Source organism: Molossus molossus, unplaced genomic scaffold (assembly GCF_014108415.1).
Source record: "Molossus molossus isolate mMolMol1 unplaced genomic scaffold, mMolMol1.p scaffold_m16_p_4, whole genome shotgun sequence".
NCBI classification, from domain to species: domain Eukaryota; kingdom Metazoa; phylum Chordata; class Mammalia; order Chiroptera; family Molossidae; genus Molossus; species Molossus molossus.
Genome location: NW_023425377.1, coordinates 47,956,496 through 47,979,779, shown reverse-complemented (window position 1 = coordinate 47,979,779; position 23,284 = coordinate 47,956,496). Strand labels below are relative to the sequence as shown.

The 23,284-nt window shown below is 53.2% G+C and overlaps 1 protein-coding gene across 12 annotated transcripts; it reads left to right on the top strand.

Moving 5' to 3' along the window:
• The first annotated feature begins 5,939 nt into the window (after positions 1 to 5,939).
• PDLIM7 (PDZ and LIM domain 7) lies at positions 5,940 to 23,006 on the top strand. 12 transcript variants are annotated; one of them, XM_036240128.1, is made up of 14 exons: positions 5,940 to 6,027; positions 6,974 to 7,080; positions 11,014 to 11,165; positions 11,245 to 11,275; positions 11,716 to 11,834; positions 12,211 to 12,231; positions 12,486 to 12,622; positions 12,783 to 12,819; positions 13,775 to 13,836; positions 13,980 to 14,217; positions 15,186 to 15,366; positions 22,076 to 22,196; positions 22,398 to 22,513; positions 22,668 to 23,004. In XM_036240128.1, exons 2-14 carry the CDS (start codon positions 6,985 to 6,987, stop codon positions 22,752 to 22,754), a joined length of 1,398 nt encoding a protein of 465 aa, XP_036096021.1. In that variant the 5' UTR covers positions 5,940 to 6,027; positions 6,974 to 6,984; the 3' UTR covers positions 22,755 to 23,004. The 12 variants fall into 12 exon arrangements, with proteins under 12 accessions (XP_036096021.1, XP_036096018.1, XP_036096020.1 ...); XM_036240125.1 differs by having other exon boundaries at positions 13,956 to 14,217; positions 22,668 to 22,898; XM_036240127.1 differs by having other exon boundaries at positions 13,766 to 13,836; positions 22,668 to 22,898.
• Positions 23,007 to 23,284: the final 278 nt, after the last annotated feature.

Below are 23,284 nucleotides of genomic sequence, written 5' to 3'. Positions count from 1 at the left end.
ACATAGGCAGGCTCTCCATACTGCCCAGAGATCCTGCGTCCTCGAGTAGCTCTTTTTCTGCTCCCCAAGACCTTCCATCTTCTCCCCTCCTCCCCCGTCCATTCTCACCTTGCAGATATCTGACAGAACACCCTCCACACACCTGAAACTAATATAATTTTAACTGTCAACTGCAATTGGAAAATTAAAAAATTTTTTAAATAAAATATTTACTTAGACTATTTAAAAAAAAGAGGTGAACACCCTCCACCTCCCACCACCTCACCTCTTTCCTGACTTATGACAGGAAAAGCATCTATTCCCAAAACATCTGTGCTCTGACCCCAGCTCCTTTCACTTCACAGCTCAGCAAATGGAACTGTCCCCTCTCTCCTCGACCCATTAATTCCATTGTTGTTGTCATAATTTCCAGCCACTCCAAAATGCTCTATAATTTCACATCTATAAAAGAAACTTTCCCTTGACCTTGAATTCACCTCCCCACTTCTCTGTTCCTCTCCAAGGAGAAAGTCTTCAAAAGAGTTGTTGATTCCTCTCATTTCCACTTTCTAACCTCCCATTCTCCCTCACACCAACTCGTTTCCCAGTGATGCCCACTACTCCACTACATCACTTTTATCAAGGTTACCAACCTCCTTGTTCCCCAAAATAAAAGAAAACTGGACTCCCTTTGTGACCTGGACTCTCCCAGCCTCTCAACAGCATGTGACAGCCCTCCTTGACATGCCGTCTTCACCTGGGTTCCCACCTCCTCTGCCTGAGTTCTGCTTGGAGCTCTGGCCTGGAACACAGTGTAGCTCAACCCTGGCTGCACGTGTAATCACCTGAGAGCCTTTTAAAAATGCCCATGTGGCCCTGGCCGGTTTGGCTCAGCGGTTGGAGCGTCGGCCTGCGGTACAGAGAGACCCGGGTTCGGTTCCCGCTAAGGGCACGTACCTCGGTTGCAGTTTGTCCCCGGCCCTGGTTGGTCGTGCGGGTGGCAGCCACTTGATGTGTCCCTTCACATCAATGTTTCTCTCTCTCTCTCTCTCTCTCTCTCTCTCTCTCTTCCTCTCTCTCCCTCCTGCTCTATCTGAACAAAAAAATGGAAAAATGTCCTCGGGTGAGGATAAAAAAAAAAAAAAAAAAATGCCCATGTGGCCCTGGCCAGTTTGGCTCAGCGGTTAGAGAGTTGACCTGCGGTCCGGAGAGACCCGGGTTCGGTTCCCGCTAAGGGCACATACCTCGGTTGCAGTTTGTCCCCAGCCCTGGTTGGTCGTGCGGGTGGCAGCCACTCGATGTGTTCCTTTCACATCGATGTTTCTCTCTCTCTCTCTTCCTCTCTCTCCCTCCCACTCTATCTGTACAAAAAATGAAAATGTCCTCGGGTGAGGCTAAAAACAAAATAAAATAAAATAAAAAATAAAAATGCCCATGTGGCCCTGGCCAGTTTGGCTCAGTGGTTGGAGCATCGACCTGCGGACCAGAGAGTCCTGGGTTCAGTTCCTGCTAGGGGCACATACCAAAATAATAAAAATAAAAAAATAAATACATAAAAATGCCCATGTGCCCAGCTGGTGTGGCTCAGTGGTTGAGCGTCGTCAACCCATGCACCAAGAGGTCGCCAGTTCGATTTCCGGTAAGGGCATATGCCCAGGTTAGGTTGTGGGCCAAATCCCCAGTGGGGGGCATGCAGGAGGCAGTAGATTAATGTTTCTCTCTCATATCAATGTTTCTATCTCTCTTTCCCTTCCTCTCTCTCTAAAAAAAAAATGTTAAAAATGCCCATGCTGCCCTGGCGGGTTTGGCTCAGCAGTTAGTGTCACAAGTTCAAGTCCTGGTCAAGGGTATATACCTGGGTTGCAGGTTCAATCCCTAGCCCTGGTTGAGGTCATGTGGGAGACAACCAGTCTATGTGTCTCTCTCACATTGATGTTTCTCTCTCTTTCCCTCTCCCTCCCTCCCACTCTATTTAAAAATCCGTGGAAAAATATCCATGTGAGGATTAACAATAACAAAAAATGCCCACGCCTGGGCCCATACCCACACACTAGGGCTTTAGTCCTGCAGGGACATTTCCTCAGTTCCCCAGGTGCTTGCAGTGTGAGTCCAGGGTTGAGAACCATGGCCCTAATTAAACAATCCTGTCTCTACATCTCACAGACCAAAGGCACATCATCATTGCAGACCTCTTCCACGAGCTCTGGATTTGAGAATGTAACTAGATGCTAGACTCTGGGTGTCTAAAATCTTGAAATGTCATGTGTGAAGGGACGTTGAGGGACAATGGGTGTTCTGTGCAGTGCTCTCCCAGGGTGTCTGTTGCCACAGAGGGTAAAGTCCAGAAAGATGTTGAAGCCGTGATTGGGGCTGCAGATTTTGCCCCACTTATGGACACTCCTCCTGATCAGGTTGCCTGCTGTAGAGCAAGCTGAAAGGAGGCCCCCAGAAAGAGTGGCTGAAGCAGGGACCCCTCCATTCCACAGGGAAAGCTAACCCTGGCCAGCAAATATTAGTTTACACTGGAGGTTACCCAGAGAGTCAGGGACATGGTCAGAACTAGAACCCAGGACTCTGGGTACCCAATCTTGCGTGCTTTTCTTTATTAAAAATCTAAGCCTCAGACCCTGGCCAGTGTGGCTCAGTTGGTTGGAGTGTCATCACATGCACCACCAAAAGGTCTTGGGTTTAATTCCCAGTCAAGGTACATATCCAGGTTGCACCCTGATCCCGTCAGGATTTGTATGGTAGGCCACTAATCAAGGTTTCTCTCTCTCTCTCTCTCTCCCCCCCCTTCTTCCTTCCTCTCTCTCTAAAATCAATTTACAAAAAAAAAATCTAAGCCTTTTTGTTTCATGGCAGTTGCTCTGAGGTTTCAACCAGACTGGAAGAGAAAGTCTTTGCAAATCTCTAGGACTTTAGGGGCCTTGCCCTGGAGCTGCAAATGTCCTGGTCACCAGGGGGCACTCTGTCCTAGCTCCAGGCTTGTTCCTACCCAGGGCCTGCCTATGCTAGAAGCTCTGATGGCTTTATCTAGGCCTGAGCCTTGCACAACAGGCCCAAGGAACTGGATGCTGGGGTCTTCTCTGCTGTAGGACTGCCAGGACCTCCAGGATTCCCTTTCTTTCTTTGCTTATTTGCTGTTTCACTCTCTCAATCCCTCCTTCATCCCCACTGTGTGCAGGCACTGGGGTAAATGGTGGACAAGACAGATGAGCCCCTGCTCTCATGGCACTGACATTCTAATCGGGACAAAGGGCAATGAAGAAACAAACACATGTCCTGGCTGGTTTGGCTCTCAGTGGTTGGAGCATCGGCCTGTAGACCAGAGAGTCCCAGGTTCAGTTCCAGCTAGGGGCACGTATCAAAAAATAAAAGAAACAAACACTTGCCTGGCAGGCGTAGCTCAGTGGATTGAGTGTCAGTCCCATGGACTGAGAGGTCCTGGTTTAACTCCTGATCAGGGCACATGCCCACATTGCAGGGTTGCAGGGTTGCAAGCTTGCAAGCTTGATCCCCAGTGGATAGTGTGCAGGAGACAACCAATCGATGTTTCTATCTTTCTCCCTTCCTCTCTCTAAATAATCAATAAAAACACATTAAAAAAACATTTAATATAATGTCTGATAGTTGTAAGTGCCTTGGGGGAAAATAAAGCAGGATAAGTGACTGGTGTGTGATACAGGTGAGGGAGCTGCTATTTTATTTTTATTTTTTTATTAATTAATTTTTGTTACAGATATTTCTCCCCCCCCCACTGATTCCCCCCTCCCCCTCCCTCCCTGCCCTTTCCCCAGTTTGTTGTCCATGTCCACTGTTGATGCATACATGCATGGGGGCTGCTATTTTAGACAGCTTGATCAAGAAAGATCCCTCGCAGGCAAAATATTAGCAGAAAGACCTGAACAAAGCGAGAGAGACTGTTGTTTAGATATCTGGGGAAAAGTGTTTCAAGCAGAAGGCTCTCGGGCAGGAATGTGCTTGACGTGTTGGAGGAACAGTGAGGAGGCCACAGTAGCTGGAGTGGAGTGAGCAAGAAGGAGAGGAGTGGGAGGTGGAACCAGTTTATTAATGGTTCATCTTAAGGACTATACATCTTAAGGACTGTAGTTTTATTTTAGGTGCAACATTTTGGGAATGCTAAAAGCTGAGGGTGATGTGGTATGATTGCTGCTTTAAAAACATCAGTTTGGCTGCTGTGGGGTGAAAATTCTGAAGTGGGCAAGAGTAGAAGCAGGGAGATCTGCTAGGAGACTGTTTGGTTTCCGGACACAAGACATGTGGCAGCAACACCAGTGGCGGTAGTGACTAGATGTGGAACATATTCTGAAGGTGGAATGTGCAGAATCTGAAGTATACCAGAGAAGAGAAGGGAAGGATAACTTCATAGTCTTTACTGGGCTAGTTATATGCATGGTGGTGCCATTTACTGAGGTGGGGAAGGAGTTAGAGAGGTGGGAAAATCACAAGTTTAAATTGGGACATGATGATTTGAGATATTTAGTAGATACTCAAGTAGAGACTGCACAGGTGGTTAGATAGTTGAGTCTGGAGTTCTTGTGGGGAGGTCAGGGCTGGACATAAAACTTGGGAATCCTTGGCATGTAGGTGTTATTGAAAGCCACAGGACAGGATGGGGTCTGAGAGAGTGAGTGTAGGGTGGAAAGATCTGATGGCTGGGTTGGGAGGCAGATGGGGAGCCTCCAAAGGAGGAGGAGGAGGAGGAGGAGGAGCAGTAGGGCAGGAGGAGGCTTGAAGCCAGGGGAAGACTGAATGCGTCTGGTGTGCTCCTCTGCAGAATCAGAGGAAAGCTGAGAAAGCACCATTGATTTGATAACCCGCACGTCATTGGAAACTTTGAGAAGAGGGAATTCATTCAGAAGACTGGGAGGCCAAGTGCCCGACTGGAGTGGGTTCAAGAAAGAAAGGAAGGAAAGCAAGTCAAGACAGGGCCACAGATAACTCCTTCAAGGAATTTCATTCTCAAGGGGAGAAAAAAAGAGCCGTAACTGGAGAGGGAGATGGGGTCAATAGAGGATTTCTTTAAACACAAAAATCTTAACAGCAGTTTATGCAGTGAGGGCATGATGCAGAAGAGGGGAATGTGATGATAGTGGAGGAGGGAGAACAGGAGTGACCATGTCCTAGAAGGAGCCTGTTCACTCACCCGCACACTCCCGTCCCTGCTTAATTTCCCTCCATAGCTGCGCTGAAGTGTGAGGGAGGATGGCAAAGTGGGGACTCTGACATATTCCCAGTGGAGGCCCCTCCCGCTCTTGTGTACCAGGACACAGCCCATCTCGACAGTATGGGGTCCTCGCTGAGCCGTGGTCTAAGGGCAGCGAGCTGTGGACTGTCCCATGGTCAAGGGGGTGGGAGTGAGGGCAGGGCCACAGGTGAGGCTCAGGGCCCAGCCTCCTCCACTTCCGTCCGCTCCTGCCATCATTCTCTGTTTTCGTAGACAGTGTTCTCCAAACCTAGCTTCAAGCTCCCCTGTTCCTCCCTCAACCCCACTTCTATATGTGGCCCCCATCAAGTCCCTCCGATTTAGAAATTCTGGAGCCGCTGATGTCTGAGCCTTGCGCCATCCTCAAGGTGGCCCTGCGAAGCGAGTGTTATTGTTCCATTTTTCCGAGGAGGAAATTAAGGTTCAGAGACAATTGTTTCCAAAGGCGGCTTTCTTTTTTCTCTTGGCCAGCGGGAGGCGCAAGCGGCTGGGCAAGAAGCGTCGCGAAGCCGAGGTTCCGCCCAGACCCCGCTCAGACCCCGCCCCACGGAGGAGACGGGCAGGCCGTGCTTACCTGCTCAAAGCGTGATCGGACTCCGTGATTGGACGGGACGAAAGGATTGGGTGGGACCTTCCACGGGGGGGGGGGGGGGGAGAGACCGCCCATGGGCGTGACTTCTGGGTGTGGCCTCAGGCACCGCCCCTTTCCGCGGGCTCAAAGTGGACGGTGGCTGCAGGGGCGGGGCCAGAACTGGGTGGTGGATCCCAACGCAGTTCCTTGGACCCCGCCGCGGAGCAGCGCCCCGACGGGGCAGAACCAGGTACAGGCAACCGCAAGGGGTATCTGGGGATGGGTCAGGCAGGGAGCATGGGGCTTCTAGGGACCACAGAGGGCATTAGAGGTCCTGGCCAGCACTGAGCTTCCTCCTGCGGGCCTGGGCTCCCGCCCCCGCCCCCGCCCCCGCCTTTCTGCGGCGAAGCCGGCTGCGGCTGGGCAGATCCGCGCCTACGCTGCTTCCTGCGCCTGGGACTCAGTTACGGCGTAGGGCCCAGGCTGGGGCCAGGGGTAAACTGAGTCACGTCTGGATGTAGCAGGCCACTGGGGAAGGCACCACTTCCACTGCGCTCCGGAACGAATCCCCTTACTGGCCACGCATTGAAACCCCAACCCCCACCGATCTCCGCAGGGGCCCCGGCTTCGCCGCCTCTCTACCCCCAGCGCCTAGAGATCGGGTCAGGGCTCCCAGCAGTCTCCACCGGTCCCAGAATTACTAGGTCCGGCTCCAGCCACCTCCTTCCCCACCCCTCCCCCTCAAGTCAAGAGCCCCCGGGTGCTCCCTCCGCTGGCTCTGCACAGTGTCAGCTTACACGCCTTATATAGTCCGAGCAGGCTCCAGCCGCGGCCTGCCTGCCTGGACCTGGGGGCGGGGGAGAGGAGCGCCGGCCCCTGACTCACCTCACTGTCCGAGACTCAAACCTGGTTTGGGGGGAGGTCGTGTCACTTTAGCTCTGATTCCCACTCCTAGATGCAAAGAACCTCAAACCTGGATGCTGGCTCTCCTCACCCTCCCAGTCCCTGGAGGAGAGGAGTTGTCCCTGTCTTTCCAGCAGCCCAGCCAAACCTGACAAGGTGCTTTGCCTACTGGTGCCCTGGGTGTGCTCAGCATCTTGTCTGCCCGTGCCTCCCTGGCACCAGTCCAAAGCTGGTGTCCGGAGCTGTGCCTACCTGCCTTACCATGCGGGTTACTCACCTTTCTCTTCTCTCAGGGGCAGGCACCATGGATTCCTTCAAGGTGGAACTGGAGGGACCAGCCCCTTGGGGTTTTCGGCTGCAGGGGGGCAAGGACTTCAATGTGCCCCTCTCCATCTCCCGGGTGAGCCCAGGTTGGGGGAGGGGCTCCCCCAGAAATCTTTGGGTGCTCAGGTTTCCTGTGGGTGATGGGAGGAATCTAAGCCAGGGCCATTAGACCATGAGGTGTCCAGGTCCAGAGGTGTGGGGGGCCTGCCACAAGGATTACTAACTAGGTGGATGCTGGGACAGGAGCCCTTACTTCCCCAGCACTGATGCCATTCCACAAAGCTCCTGGGACCACCTCTGAGGCCCAGGGAATGCCCATTCTGCAGGAGGGGAGCCTGAGGTCTCTAGGAAGTGTGTAAGCTGCTTGAAGGAGTGATACAGTACTTGGAGCCAGGCCCCAGGAAGGGCATTCTGACTGCAAGATCTCACTACAACCTCATTGCCACCCAGAAAGTAGCCATTATCATCTGTTTTTCCAGATGAGGGAAAAGTGAGGTGAGTCAGGGGCTGAGAGTTGGAAGGGCTCCTTCCAGATTCCATGGCAAGCAGGGATTAGAATTCAAGCATTGGGATGGCTGCAGTTTTTGTGGGTGAGTGGGTGGAGTTGTTTCTCCAGCCTATGTGAGGACTTCCATTCCCACCCACTGGTCCCATTTGGGATGCAGTGGCCTTTGATCCCAAGTGAGTGTGGAATAGGCTCTAGGGAGGGCTCTGACTTGAGCCCCCTGAAAGCCTGCCTTGGTAGGGGCGGAGCTGGGAGCTGGCGCCTCCCTGTGCCAGGGGGATTGCCTTATAAGCCCAAGAATGCAGCCCCATACTAGGATGACCAAGTGGTAGCTGGAGTCTGCAGAGCCAAAAATGGTTGGCCTAGGTCTGGACCCTTGAACCTCATTGATAGGTGTCTCAGCTGGTGACTACCAGGCCATGGCTCCAGCTGTAGGGTCAGTTGTGGGGTATAGAGAACAAACTGTCCAGAAACAGTGAGGCCAGCCCTTGAGCTGGTGACTCTGACTGTGGTCTAGGGGTCGTAAGGAGAATTTCTGTGCCCAATCTGCCTGTCCAGAGAGGCCCACCCAGGCACCCAGTGGGCAGGCAGCTGTTGTCAGGAAGCCCAGGACTAGTACAGCCAGGAAGGGGTCAGAAGGCTGTCCAGGCACTGCCCAGCCTGAGAGGGGCTGCAAGGCAGAGTCTGTCTGTGGGAGTTTGGCTTGATGGCAGGGCAGAGAGGTGGTCTCTTTTTCCCATGGACTTTTCCTCAGTTTCCCTTGGAAACTGCCATGCCAGCAGAGTAGCTAAGGGCAATGGTCCTCCTACTATACACACCCATCCCTATACAATCCTTAAGCCATGAAAACTTTCCTTGGGAAAGTGCTGGCCAGTGTGGCTAGGGAGCCTTCAGCCTTCGCTGGCCTCTGTTCTTAGTTTCATTGGTGGGAAAGGGCAACATAGTAACCCCGGGGATAGACTTTCAGATGTGGCCTATTGGGGGCACTCTTGGCTCCCCTGTCAGCAGCCCCAGCATGTGGGTGGGGCCACCATCTAAGCCCAGCCCTGGAGTTGGACCTGGGCCCTAGCGGGTGGGTAGGTGGGGTGGTCTTTTATGAGCTGAGATGGTCCTCTTTCTCTCCCTCTTCCCTGACCCCTGAATGGAGGGGGAAGGGAGGGGTTAGTGCTGGCTGTAGTCCCAGGCCTGGTAGATGAGGTAATGTCTGGGATGGGGGAGGGGGGACTCTGCTCCTGCTCAGTGGAGCCCTCAGGCTGACTCACCCCTTACCCCATGTGGTATCCAGCCCCCTGGCTTTTTTCCCCTCCTTAGTCCCTCTGGCCTCCTTGCTTCTCTTTCCAGCCATCCCCCACCCCCTTCCTGCCCTCCCAGCTCTCAAGCTTTTCTTTCCACCTCTCTGACCACTCCCCTATCCCTCATGTCCTTCCTGCCCTCCTTACTCCCACTCCTAGGAAGGAAGTTGTCCCAATTCCACACCCCCTTTCTGGGAGCCAGCTGCTCCTGCCCACCCAAGACCTCTACCTCAGGCTCAGTCCACAGCTCTCAGGAGCCAGCCCTGTGGGTAAGGAGTGGCTGGACCAGGTTTCCCTTCTACTGACTCATCATGACCTTGAGTAAGTCACTTCCTTTCAAGGGCGTCACATCTCTATACCCATTGTAAGAGGTTGGAGTGAACTATAGGTGAGATAGGGAATCCAGACTCCAAACCCGGCAGGGATCAGGGAGTCTTTCCAGGTAGGTTGATCTTTGAGTTGGGCCCCAACACAGCAGAGGTGGCCTGGTGTAGTGGAGCCTTAAGGTGAGGATCTGGGCCCTACTTCTTGCTAACTGGGCAACTTGAGGCAAGTTACTTAACCTCTGTTTCACCATGTGTAAAATGGGTATAATCTCAGACTTTTCCACAGGGTTATGGAGGATTCAGTGTCAGAATGTGGCAGTACTAGGTGCTCAATAAATATAAGCTCCCTGGCCAGTGTGAGTCGGTGGTTAGAGTATCAGCCCATGCACCAGAGGATCACAGGTTCAATTCCTGGTAAAGGGCAAATACCTGGGTTGTGGGTTCAGTCCCTGACCCCATTTGGGGCGCATGCAGGAAGCAACCAATTGATGTGTCTCTCTCTGTATCTCTCCCCCTCCCTCCCTCTCTTCTACTCTCTTCAAATCAATGGGGAAAAATATCCTTGGGTGAGGATTAACAAAAACTAATAAATATAAAATGTAAGCTGTATTCTTACCACTTAGCAGGTGAAGAAGGAGTCACCCAGTGCTTTACCCTTCCAACCTCCCAAGCATGAAATAGAGCCATCAAACCCATCTCTCCCTTCTTGCCCCAGTGTTGTCAGTCTCTGTATCTGGTCTCTCTGCCTCTCCTCTCCCTGCTTCAACTCAGTCTGTGTACCCACACACCTGAGGAGCCTCCTGGGGCTTTGGGCAGCCTGTACCTACCCCCGCCCCAGATGTGAAGTATGACTCTCCCTTCTAGTACTTCCCCACAGAAGCCTGTTCAATGTCAGGCTCTTTGTCAGCTGTCCAGGCAGTCCTAGGAGCTTATAGACCCATAAACAGCAGTGCTGCCCCTGTCTGGGTTGCTATTGCTAGATAAAGAGGGCTGGGAGGGCCCAGTGGACTTTGTCAAGGCCACTTCTGTCAGGGACCTGAGAAATAACCATACCCTAGGCCTTCAAACTGCTAATGACACATCCTAACCTCAAGGCCCAGTCCTGCCCCCTCCCCCACGGCACTCCACCCTGCTTTGAGGCCTTCATAAGTAGTCTCTCACCCCCTGGGCAGCACATGCCACTCCTGTCACCAAGGTGCACCACTTCCCAGAATTCATCCCTGATGGTCTCAGCTCATGCTGATGACCATTCCTTCCAGCCTGCTATTGCCCCTCATTTGCCACAGTAAGCAGGGATCCTCAACCAGAACCCAAAGGATTGGGGAGAGGGTGAGTGGCAGTTGAAGGCTTGGGTGTCACTCATTTACAGTCAAGAAGCCCCAGCGAACACCATGGGCCCCTTCAGGCAGTCATTGTTCACTGGGAACCTGAAGATGATGGAGCTTACTCCTGGCTCTCAGGGGATCTTGGCCGATCCCTGGAGGTGACCCCAGCACAGGGTGCTGGGAGTGTAAGACGTCAGTGAAAGCACCTAGGGGTGTCAGGGAGGAATTTGCCACATGGTAGATAGAACAGCCTGGTCAAGAGACCAATTGGAACTGAGAAGCTTGGGGTTTAGCCTGAGGGTGGCTGCTTGTTGATATCATGGCAGTTTAACTGTGTGGAGGGTCATGGAGGTGTATAACTAGAACTGGTTGATTGGGGTGATTGTGAGGCTCAGTTGAGCCCCACCTCTCCCAGATAGCTTTAGTATCCAGCAGCTGCCCAGAATATGCTGAATGAAGAGGCCTATGAGTTCCGGAAGTGGCCGGCTTAGGCAGGCTGACTACTGTTGACCTCAGTTTGATTGGTAGCCTTGTGCTCTAGTGACCCTCCTCTCTCCACAGCTCACTCCTGGAGGCAAAGCTGCACAGGCTGGAGTAGCTGTGGGCGACTGGGTTCTGAGTATAGATGGTGAGAATGCTGGAGGCCTCACGCACATTGAAGCCCAAAACAAGATCCGAGCCTGTGGGGAACACCTCAGCCTGGGTCTTAGCAGGTATAAGTGCTCTGGCCCACCTGGTGGGTGAGGCACCCATGGCCCTAGCCCTCTGTCACCCCTTCCTGTTCTCCTCCAGGGTCCAGCCGGCTCAGAGCAAACCCCGGAAGGTAGGCAACAAGGCCTGGGCCATCTGGGTGGCAGAGGGGTGGGATTGGACTTATAGCTGGCCTACCCTCTCTGCATAGCTGCCTCGGTACCCCCATCCCCATCTGGGAGTAGGGGGCAAAAGCTGGAGCCCAGGAGAGTGTGGGAAACTGGGAGTTGGGTAGGGGCTGCCACACGGTCGGACCATGCAGATTTGCCTGTCTGTCCACACTGCCTCTGCCATTCTGTGCTGCTAGTTGCACTTGTGGGCTGAAATCATTGCTCCCAAATGGGCCCCTTGAAACCTGAGTCACTGTCTCCCCTGAAGCCTCGACCAGATGTGTAGGGGTGGGGCTGAGCACTGCTGTACTGTCTGCAAGGGTGCCCCTCTCCCCAGCTCTGGCCCAGGCCCCCTTCCATTCCTCCACCCCTGCCCGCCCTGCCTGGCTCTGTCTCCACCCAGGCCCTGGCCCCTGCTGCAGACACCCCAAGGTACACCTTTGCACCCAGCACTTCCCTCAACAAGACTGCACGGCCCTTTGGGGCACCCCCGCTGGCTGACAGCGCCCCACAGCAGAATGGGTATGTTGGTGTTGCCTGCCTGCGCACTGCCCACACTATGTCTACCCGCCTCTGCTGCTGCTCTGTCTGCTCTGCACCCCAGCCCTGCTGGCACCATGCAGCAGTGACCCCTGGTGGCTGGGGCAGGGGCTGCAGGTTCAGGGTCCCTCCTAGGGTGGAGTGGCTCCTGCCTAGGCACTGCCCTCCTGGGAGCTCTGAGCCAGGCAGTGACACCCTGCTGGCAGTCTGAGGTTGGGGTGTCGTGTTGGGCCCACTGAGCCTTAGATACTCAGTGCAGCCTTGCCCTCAGCCACTCTGACCCCTTGCTAACTTTCTTCTTCCCATGTATCTGTCCCTCTTTTCCTTTATCTGTCCCATCTGTCTGTTTCCTTCACAGGTGCAGACCCCTGACAAGTCAGTGAGCCCCCTCTTCTTATCCTTCTCTTCCTTCCTGTTGACATTCTGGGTGGCGGCCCCTCTCCACCCTGGCTCCCTCTCACCCTGTTTGGCCTCCTCCCCTCTCACTTATCTACCCCCTCATTTACCCAGCAGGGTCCTGACCTTGCCCTTCCCCACTCTCCCTTCACTATAGCCCACATGTATGAATTCCAGGGAGGGGCTACCCCACTGTTCACCCCTAGCATGAGGTGCTGAGCCACACCCTCCCCACAGACAGCCGCTTCGACCGCTGGTCCCAGACGCCAGCAAGCAGCGGCTGATGGAGGACACGGAAGACTGGCGGCCAAGGCCTGGAACGGGCCAGTCCCGTTCCTTCCGCATCCTTGCCCACCTCACGGGTACCGAGTTCAGTAAGTTGCAGCCCAGGGCAGGGCAGACTCTCCTTCTGGCTTCCAGCCTGGTTGTGGGCTCAGCCAGAGCTCGTTAGGTGCCCTGTGACCCTTTGCCAGGGCTCAAGGCTGGGATGGCCCTCTGTCTTCTCTTGGTCAATTCCTGCCTCTGCTTTCTCAGTGCAAGACCCGGATGAGGAGCACCTGAAGAAGTCAAGGTAAAAGGACAGGCACCAGTCCTCCTTTCTCGTCTCCTTCCTCTCCCGTTCCAGCCACCACCTGTGTCTGCTCCTGGGGGTCCCTAGCCAGAGCTCTCCATTATCCTTCTTTCTCTCCTTCCTTTTCTCTCTTCCATCTCTCCTTCTTTCCACTTTCCCCTCCTTTCTCTCTGCTCCTCAGGGAAAAGTATGTCCTGGAGCTGCAGAGCCCACGTTACACCCGCCTCCGGGACTGGCACCACCAGCGCTCTGCCCACGTGCTCAACGTGCAGTCTTAGCCCGGCACTGGCCAGCCAGCTGTCTGTCCTCTTTGCCTCTCTCTCTCTCTCTTCCTCCTGCTCAGGGCACCCCCTGGTGCCTTCAGCTTTTGCCTACCTGACCCACTCCTTTCCTGTCCCTGGACTGAGCCTCCTGCCGGCCTGGCCCTGGCTGCCTGCCTGCAGGGCCTGGCTTCGTCTACCACTGCCTTCCCTCTTTGCCCTCTGGTACTGCTGCTGTCTGCCAGGCCTGTGCTGGTTTGGGCATGGAAATAAAACTCTCAGTCCTGCTTTCTCTGCCTCTGTCTTCTGTCTTTGTGGGCTTGGGCTGTGTTTTGAGTATGGAGTATTAGACTGTTTAGACCCAGTGTGGACTCTGCCAGTCTGGGTCTCATTGGAAGGCAGTACCTGACAAAAGGGGCCCTGCCATCAGAGCAGGATCTTGGGGATGAGGGAGTCCAAGAACTGACCAGAAGCAAGATCCCTGCTCCACCTCCCAGCCCTGTACAACAGGAGCCTGCTGGAACCTGGTTAGGAAAAGCTGCCTTATCCATCCCTACCCCAGTGGGACCTGGAGTCCAGCCCAGCAGCTCTCATGCACCCAGGCATCTCCCATGGGCCCAGCAGGACCAAGGTTGGGGGGTGGGGTCTTGTTAGGAGACCCAGCTGTGCAATACCTTGAATGGCAGATCTTGCAGCCAGCTGCCCAGGTCGGAAGCCCAAGTCCCAGCCTCATCTACAACCCAGGAACCCTGGCCTGGTGAGAGAGTGGGCTTGGGCCTGGGGAGGGGTGGGTAGCCTCTAGGGTCATGGGGGGTGGGCCCCTCCAAGCTGCCCTGGGCTTTATCCCTTGTCTTGGGGTCCCTGGGCACCCCCCAGAGCCACTTCCCTTGGCCCTGGCAGGCCCTACTACCCCCAGCCCCACCAGCCGCCCACCCTGGGCTGTGGACCCTGCATTCGCTGAGCGCTACGCCCCAGACAAGACGAGCACAGTACTGACCCGGCACAGTCAGCCCGCCACACTCACACCTCTACAGAACCGCACGTCCATCGTGCAGGCAGCTGCTGGAGGGGGCACAGGAGGGGGCGGTGGCAGCAATGGCAAGACACCTGTGTGCCACCAGTGCCACAAGGTCATCCGGTGGGTGGCCCTGTTCCTTTCTTGTCCTGATGTCCAGTCTTAGTGCCTTTCTGATCACTGTTCCCCCATCTGTTTCCCCACTCATCTCAGCTGCTGTTGCACAAGGATAAGGGTTCAGTTCCCAATTAGAGTGGAGATAGGGACCCGGCCTGGGCCGTCAGATTCTGAGTCCTGCAACACTTCCCCTCTCCCCACATCAGCCTCTATCAGTGTTTGCCCCAGTAAAGTGGAGGAAGTGTCAGCAACGCACCAGCATTGCACCCATAGACTTGCTGCTCTCGGGCAAAAAAGGGCCTGCCCCACCCAGCCCCTCTGCCTCTCTCCCTCCTGCTTGTTCAGTCTTTCTCTACTTAACCTCTGCAAACAGGCCAGGGGCCCCTCCTTCTCTGTACTGCTTCCTGGGGTCCAACAGGGTCACAAAACACCCCCCAAATCAATGTACCAAATTCTAGAGGCTTCCTAGTTCTAAGCTCTATACCTGTTCATGACTCCTGTCAGCTCCAGTACTGCAGAGCTCAGTTATCTGGAACCTGTGGCCCTCTCCCCAGACCAGATAGAACAGGCAAGCAGGATAGCGTGGGCACCAGGGTTGGCTCAGGTACCCACTGGTTTTCAGGACTCATGGACACTCTAGGCTTTCTGCCCTCCAGGGCCCCAGTTTCTCAGGTTCATTTCATCGGACCCAAGTCAGCAGCCCCACCCAATGTAGCCCCCCTTAACCATCCTCCCTGTTCCAACACTACCCTACTCTCTCATTTCACAAAATGATGCAGCTTCATTATTCTCCCTGTGTGACTGTGGGCAAATCACCTTCCAACCCTATTTTCTCCCTTCTTTGGGAAATGGGAAGAGTGAACTTCCCCTTCCAGGCTTCAGAATAAATGTTCAGTAAACCTGCTTGGGCTTGGGCCAGGAGCTCCCACCTCATTTGTATACATTCCTTCTCACTGCCCTTGCCTCCCCCTCAGGGGCCGCTACCTGGTGGCACTGGGCCACGCATACCACCCTGAGGAGTTTGTGTGCAGCCAGTGTGGGATGGTCCTGGAAGAGGGTGGCTTCTTCGAGGAGAAGGGTGCCATCTTCTGCCCACCCTGCTATGACATGCGCTACGCACCCAGCTGTGCCAAGTGCAAGAAAAAGATCACAGGCGTGAGTGGGGTTGGTGGATGGGTGGGAATGTGAGTCTGACCCTGTTGGCATTGATGGGCTCTCCCTGCATGAGCCCTTTGGATCTTTAGCGCTTAATAAATGGGCTGTTCTACTGGCTTCACTTTGCATTAGCCAGGATCCTCTTAACAGTGACTGGAATCCTACTCAAAAGGGCTGGAATGAGAATGTATTGGCTCAGCCCTGGCAGGTGTTTCTCAGTGGTTAGAGCATTTGCCCACACACTGAAGGGTTGCAGGTTTGATTCTCGGTCAAGAGTACATACCTAGGTTGCAGGTTCGATCCCTGGCTCTGGTCAGGGAAGCCACCAATTGATATGTCTCTCTTACATTGATGTTTCTCTCTCTTTCTACTCCTCCCTCCTTTCCAGTCTCTCTAAAAATAAATGGAAAACAGTATCCTCAGGTGAGGATTAACAACAGCAGCAAAAGAGTGTATTGGCACAAATAACTGGCAAGCCCAAGGGGTGCTAACTTCAGGCTCAGCTGACAGCAGGTCCCGAGGTCATCAGGATTCTTCCTACTACTTGGCCTATATTTTCATTGTTGGCCTCATTCCCAGCTTGCTGTTCCCTAGAAGGTGGCAGAGATGGAGCCACAGTAGCTCCAGGTTACATCTCTCCAGCTTAGCACTACAGAGCGAACAAGAGCTTCACTTCTGGGCCAGTTGATGCGTCAGGAGTGCCAGTGCTGCTGCTCATGGGGCTGGCTTGTGGAACATGCCCATCTCGGACCCAAGCCCATGTCTCTGATTGGCCTGGTCTGGGTGACAATCACCCTGGAGCAGGAGTTGGCTGAGAGTGGAGGGAGGATTGGCTCCCTGAATTAAAACTAGCATGATGTTCTCTGAAGAAGGGAAGTTCACATCAGATTAAAACAAGCTGTGGCTACTGTGTCAGTGGCATTGCACTTGACTGCAGTAACAAAACCCCGCTGCAGAGATTTAAGCAGAAGGGGTTATACTTTAATCAGAAGAACTCCAGGGCTGGAATAGCAGCTCAAGGATGCCTTTAGCCTTTTCCTGACTTTTTGCTTCAAGATCCTTAGCCTGTAGACCAGCAGTTCTCAACCTGTGGGTTGTGACCCCTTTGGGGGTCAAACAACCCTTTCGCAGGGGTTGCCTAAGACCATTGGAAAACACATATTTCTGATGGTGATTCATAACAGTAACAAAATTACAGTTATGAAGTAGCAACGAAAATAATTTTTATGTTTGGGGGTCACTGACAACGTGAGGAACTGTATTAAAGGGTTGCGGCATTAAGAAGGTTGAGAACCACTCCTGTAGACGTTGTCCCCGAGCTTATCCTATCACAGCCAGATGACTGTGCAAGTCCCTGGCCTTATAGTCTTGCTGCAGACAGGAAGGAGGCAGAAGGATAAACGGTATTCTTTTTTTTTTCTTTATTGATGTTAGAGAGAGAAAGGGAGAGGGAGAGAGAGATAGAAACATCAATGAGAGAGAACATTGAGTGGCCGCCTCCTGCATGCCCCCCACTGGGGATCAGGCCTACAACCTGGGCATGTGCCCTGACCAGGAATCAAACTGGCAACCTCTTGGTACATGGGTTGACGCTCAACCACTGAGCCATACCAGGCAGGCAAATGGTATTCTTTTAATGAGGTTTTGCCTTTTAACTCTGGAAGAAAAACCATGAATGTACATCTTCTCTTCAGTGGTTAGAGCTGTTTACCCTGTGAGCACCTGGGCCACAGGGCAGACCCATAAGAGAGGAAGGTAAAAGAGAAGGGGATTAGTTGTGACAGTCTTGAGAAACTGATCCACAGTGTCTACACCCCTAATGTATGAGAAAATGAAGCCTCTGAGAGGTGATTTGATGTGCTAGAAGGACACAGTACTATTGAGTGGCAAAGCCAGAAATTCAGACTAAAAAACTTGTGATTCAAAATCCTAGTTGTCCCACTTAGGCTACACACACAGCATAGCCTGGCCAGGTTTCCTTCAGAGCAACCAAGCACTACTGAGTTGGCTTGGGACTTAGGTCAGCACATGCCATGGCTAAGAATGATAGGCTATCTCCCTTCCCCGACATGTTCTCTTTATTAAGTGTGGGCAGTGTACCCTATGCTGAAGACACCATGTGAAGAGACAGGCACTTGTGCTGTTCCTAGGAGTTCATTCTGGGGAAGGGAATGCCAAGGGTGTAGGTCTGAAGGCAGAGCCAGGGAAAAGGGTGCAGAACAGGCAGAGATGATAAGCTGAGGGGGTTACTGTTGTATATATAGAGAAACTAAAGTCCAGAGAGGGGCAGAGACTGTCCAGGCTTCATAGAATGGGAGGACTGAGTTGGGAACAGCCTCAGACCCATTTGACTCCAGATTGAGCTCTTTTTGTCACTCATGCTTCTCCTTATTTCTGGATCTAGAGGCAGAGCTGCCAGGTGTGGCCTGAGAGCTCTCCGGTGCTTCTCATCACTGAGGATCATCTTGACTGCAAGTGGCAGCTTATTTCTAAGAAAGTCCAGAGTTGGGCAGTGCAGGACTGGTAGACAGATCCAGACTGCTGTATCTTGTTGTTCAGCCATTCTCTGCACAGGCTTCCTTACTGCTTACAGTCCACGGCTCTTACACCTTAGCCATAATTTTTACATTCTAACCAGCATGAAGTTGGAAGGGGAGGAAGGGACAGAAGGCCCATGGCAGCCATCTTTAGAAAACGTTGCTATCCAGCCCTCTGCTTCCACCCCATTGGCCAGAACTAGGTCATATAACCCCACTCAGCTACAAGGGAAGCTAGGAAATGTCCATTTGGGGCAGCCTTGTGTCCAACCAAAAGTGGAGGTTCCATCAGACAGGAGAATGGATGTTATCAGTCTCATCATTACAGTGACAGTTCCTGTGACACTCACTGTGTGTGGCATCCAGCTTCACAATCATACTATGAAGTCAGTTTGGTTATGCTCTTATAGATGAGGAAATTTTGCCCAACATCACAGCCATTTCCCACCAGCCTAGGCCACACCCCATTTGACTCTTCTAGAAGAATGGGCTGGACCCCGGAAGTCCCTTGAGCTGGGCATCTGGATTTGCTTCCTACAGATCAAGGTACTATTGTTCTGCCTGCATTACACTGCACTCCTGTACTGCCCCCACCCCATGCCCAAGTCCTAGGTGAGCAGGTTTATCACCCAGGCCACAGATGAGGAGCTGAGGCTCACAGGACAGGTTGGCTCCTGGGTCCTAGAGTGAGTTTTATTTTTTATTTATTTATTTATTTTTTTATCCTCACCCGAGGATATTTTTCCATTTTTTTGTACAGATAGAGTGGGAGGGAGAGAAAGGAAGGGAGAGAGAGAGAAACATCGACGTGAAGGGACACATCGAGTGGCTGCCACCCGCACAACCAACCAGGGCCGGGGACAAACTGCAACTGAAGTACGTGCCCTTAGCGGGAACCAAACCCGGGTCTCTCCGGACCGCAGGCCGACGCTCTAACCGCTGAGCCAAACTGGCCAGGGCAGAGTTTTATTTTTTTATTATTTATTTATTTATTTATTTTTTATCCTCATCCGAGGACATTTTTCCATCCTTTGTTCAGGTAGAGTGGGAGGGAGAGAGAGGAACAGAGAGAGAGAGAGAGAGAGAGAGAAACATCGATGTGAAAGGGACACATCGAGTGGCTGCCACCCGCACAACCGACCAGGGCCAGGGACAAACTGCAACCGAGGTACGCGCCCTTAGGCAGGAACCGAACCCGGGTCTCTCAGGACCGCAGGCCGACGCTCCAACCGCTAAGCCAAACCGGCCAGGGCCCTAGAGTGAGTTTTAAAGGCAAACCCTGCTCCTGCCCTGGCCTAAGCCAGTGGTTCCAGCACCCTACGGCCTCAGCTTCCCCTCTTGCAGGGATTCCAGGGCCTGATAGACCCTAGGGAGCACCCTTGCCTTCAATGGACAGGAGGCTGATCTCCCCAACCTGCCATGGGCTGTGTGCCCTGCCTGTACCCAGAGCTTGGAGACTGCTTGTCCTCAGAGCTCAGTGTGTAGAATGGGGAGAGACAGACACAGTGTAGTCAAATTGTGGAGTAGAGTTGGAGGGAAGTTCTGAGGGATGGAGGCACACATTAAAAAGAAGCCATTCTGATCTGGGGACTATCTGGGACCCCATGCTCTCAAGGCTCACCACTTGCCACCAGCCTCCCTCACCCTGGTAATCCAACCACAGGTGCCCACACCCCCATTTCAGGGCCTTTGCATAGGCAGGGACACTTTGTAGCACTCTCTTTACCTCATTCCTTATCTGGAACTCAAATATCATTTTCTTAGGAACATCTTTATTTTTAAAAATATGTTTTTATTGATTTTTTAGAGAGAGAGAGGAAGGGAGAGATAGAAACATTGATGTGAGAGAGACACATCGATGGGCTGCCTCCTGCACGCCCCCTACTGGGGATCAAACCCACAACCCCAGCATGTGTTCTGACTGGGAATGGAACCAGGACCTCTCAGTCCATGGGACGACATTCAATCCACTGAGCCACACCGGCCAGGCAGGAACACTTTTCTTGATGCCCACCCTTCCCACTAGGCTAGACACCACACAATTTACTCACTAACCCCCAGTCCTTTTGTACTATGTCTTCCCCAGGTGTGCACATGGGCTGGGACCAGGACTTGTTTTGTTCACACTTGATATTGTGCCATATATGGGAGGTGGTCAGTAAACACTTGAAGGAGTGGATGGAGTGGTCTCTAAGTTGAACTTAAAATGTGTAGGAGTTAGCTTGGAGAAGGATTGGGGACAGCGTTGCAGGCAGAAGTAATAGCTTGTGTCACAAGGTAACACCTGGGAAGGTATGAAGTGAGGTAGAAGAAGTGGGCAGGGTCTGTGTTAGGAGTTTGGAGCTAGGGACTGGTGAAGTCAGGTGTGTCTCAGCAAGCCTCCCAGGCAAGGGGAGACCACTAGAGAGAGGAGACCACTAGAGAAGGGAGACTAAGGCTGCTGGGGTAGAGGCCATGGAGGTGGGAGAAGCAGACAGATTTAGGAAACTAGGGGGTAAAATAGACAGTAACTGCCCTGGTCAGTTTGGCTCAGCAGTTAGAGCATCGGCCTACATACCAGAGAGTCCCAGGTTTAGTTCCCACTAAGGGCATGTACCTCAATTGCAGTTTGTCCCCGGCCCCATTGGGATTGTGTGGGTGGCAACCACTCGATGTGTCTCTCTCACTCTCACGTCGATGTTTCTCTCTCTCTTCCTCCCTCTCTCCCACTCTAACTGAAGATAAATGCAAAAATGTCCTTGGGCGAGGACAAAAAACAACAACAAAGTAGACAGTAACTGGTTCACAGGTTCTTGTGAATACCAGCAGAAGCTGCCTTCCTGCTATGTGCCCACCATGCCCAGTTGGCCTCCTGCTGGAGCCCCTGTCCTATCATAGGCAGTGGGAAGAGCCAGCTTTGAAGTCAACCAGACATGGACACAAAACCCATTTCTGCCATCTATTAGGGAAGTTGCTTTCTCTGGGCCTCACTAAAATGAGGGTGGCAGTAAGTCCTAGACATGAGGTTGTGAGGTGTATGTGAGATGTGACATACATGTTGTGAAGGGAGCGGATGGGCCATCTGAGAGCTAGATGCTGCCCACACTTAGATCTAGCTTGGTCCACACACTTCCGTTGTTTTTTTTTTTCCAATCCTCACTTGAAGATTTTTTTTCCCCTTATATCTTCAGATAGAGTGGGAGGGAGGGAGAGAGAGAAACATCAATGTGAGAGAGACATTGACTGGCTGCCTTCCGCATCACCCCAACCAGGGCCAGGGACGAACCGCAACTGAGGTACATGTCCTTGACCGGAATTGAACCCATGATCCTTTGGTCTGCGGGCCGACGCTCTAACCGCTGAGCCAAACCAGCCAGGGCCACACTCTTCCATTTTTAAATGAGTGTATGAACCCATGTTGTCAGAGTGGACCTCATGGAGAAGGTGACATTTGAGCAGAAACTTGAAGGAGGTGAGGGCTGAACCTTGCAGATATCAGGGGCAGAACAATCCAGGCAGAGGGGAAGCTGGTGTGAGGCCCCAAGACGGTGTGCCTGGTGCAGTGACTATGAGCGAGAGGCTATGTGTGGGGAGCAAAGGGACAGAGGCCAGACCTGCTGGCCTCTGGGCCCCTTGCAGGGCTCTGGGTTTTGTTCAGAGAATGTGGAGCATGCAGAGATTTCAGCAGAGGGGATGTGGCCTGGCTCAGGTTAACATCAGTCTGCAAGAGCAGAGGAAGGAGCATGAAGGCTGGTTTTATGGGGTCACCTAGGCCAGAGACGTCCAAAGCTTACACCCTGCATTAGGGATGCTGTAGGAAGTAGTCAGAATCTGGATGCATCTTAAAGGTGAACCCAACAGGATTTCCTGGTGGACCTGATATAGGATGTGAAAGAAAAGGGGAATTAGTCTTGTGTGGGTGGAAGGATGGAGTTGCCAAAAATGGAGATGGGGACAGCTGTGGGAGGAACAGGTTTGGGGTGCAGAGATTGGGAGCTAAGCTTTGGACTTGTCAAGTCAGAAGCATAGTGGACATCACCAGGAGACTCAGGGTAGGGTTAGGGAGTGGGAGGGTGGGTGTGCAGATGTCACATTTACCATGGGTAGGAAGCGGGCCCTAGGCCACCTTCCCTGTGTCCTACGCTCTGGACAGGAGTGGGCTGAATTGCTAGGTGACTGTCACCTCCTCCCAGGAAATCATGCACGCCCTGAAGATGACCTGGCACGTGCATTGCTTTACCTGCACGGCCTGCAAGACACCCATTCGGAACAGAGCCTTCTACATGGAAGAAGGGGCTCCCTACTGCGATCAAGGTAAGAAATAAGCCCTGGCCAGTTTGGCTCAGCGGTTGAGCGTCAGCCTGCGGACCAGAGAGTCCCGGGTTCGATTCTCGCTAGGGGCACATACCACAAAAAAAAAAGGTAAGAAATAAGCTTCAGGGCCAGGCAAAAGGGGCGTGGTCAAGGCAGGTGAGACCCCAGCTCCTTCTTCCTCTCTGCCTCCATCCCTCCCAGACTATGAGAAGATGTTTGGCACAAAATGCCAAGGCTGTGATTTCAAGATCGATGCTGGGGACCGCTTCCTGGAGGCCCTGGGCTTCAGCTGGCATGACACGTGCTTTGTGTGTGCGGTGAGTGCCCCCTCAAACTTAGGTTTCATCCCCAGCACCCTGTATTTTTCACCAGCTGCTCTCCTACCGCCTACCTCTGGGATTCATGAGAGGTTGGGAAGGGGCCTCTCCTGCCACCCCCAACCCCAAATAATTGAACCCTGGCTGTTCCCAGGTATGTCAGATCAACCTGGAAGGAAAGACTTTTTACTCCAAGAAGAACAAACCCCTTTGCAAGAGCCATGCCTTCTCCCATGTGTGAGCCCCTCCAGCCCACTGCTGCCTCACCCTGCCCAGCCGGAGGGGTCACTGTTTCTGGAGTCATCCCACCAGATTTCTGGGTAGGGCTGGCAGAGGTCAACCCAACCCCGACTCCTGGCCCAAGCCTGGGGTTCCCTGGGCCCTGCCTCACGCTTTTTCTTCCCTGCACTCCCTTCACCACCATTGCACACGGTGCTGGCCACACCAGGCCCTGTTCACATCCAGTGCCACAATAAACCTGTATCTAGCTGTGTGCTGTGTGCGCTTCCCCCCTATGCGTGAGGAATGGTGGGATTTGAGGCACATAGCAGGGTAGAAATTAAGCTGGTTTTCCTAGGGCTGACCATCCTAGTAATCCTTGTGATGGGGACAAGGAAGGCTCTTGGTCAGGGGGAAGAGAGGAAGGGGCACCATGTGCTGGGCCCAGGCACCCACAGAAGTGGAGGGACCCTGTCCTGGGGTGGAGGTCAGAGGAGAGGAGGGGAAATGGAGCTAGAGAGATGGGACTTGGAGGAGCTGTCTGCCATCCAT

Bases quoted from the DNA above. Each gene is read 5' to 3' on its own strand.
- PDLIM7 (XM_036240124.1), top strand. From the start codon at position 6,985: ATGGATTCCTTCAAGGTGGAACTGGAGGGACCAGCCCCTTGGGGTTTT. The intron at 11,276-11,715 runs GTAGGCAACAAG...GTCTCCACCCAG, and splicing joins CTCAGAGCAAACCCCGGAAG to GCCCTGGCCCCTGCTGCAGA. The intron at 12,232-12,485 runs GTGAGCCCCCTC...CCCTCCCCACAG, and splicing joins TGCAGACCCCTGACAAGTCA to ACAGCCGCTTCGACCGCTGG.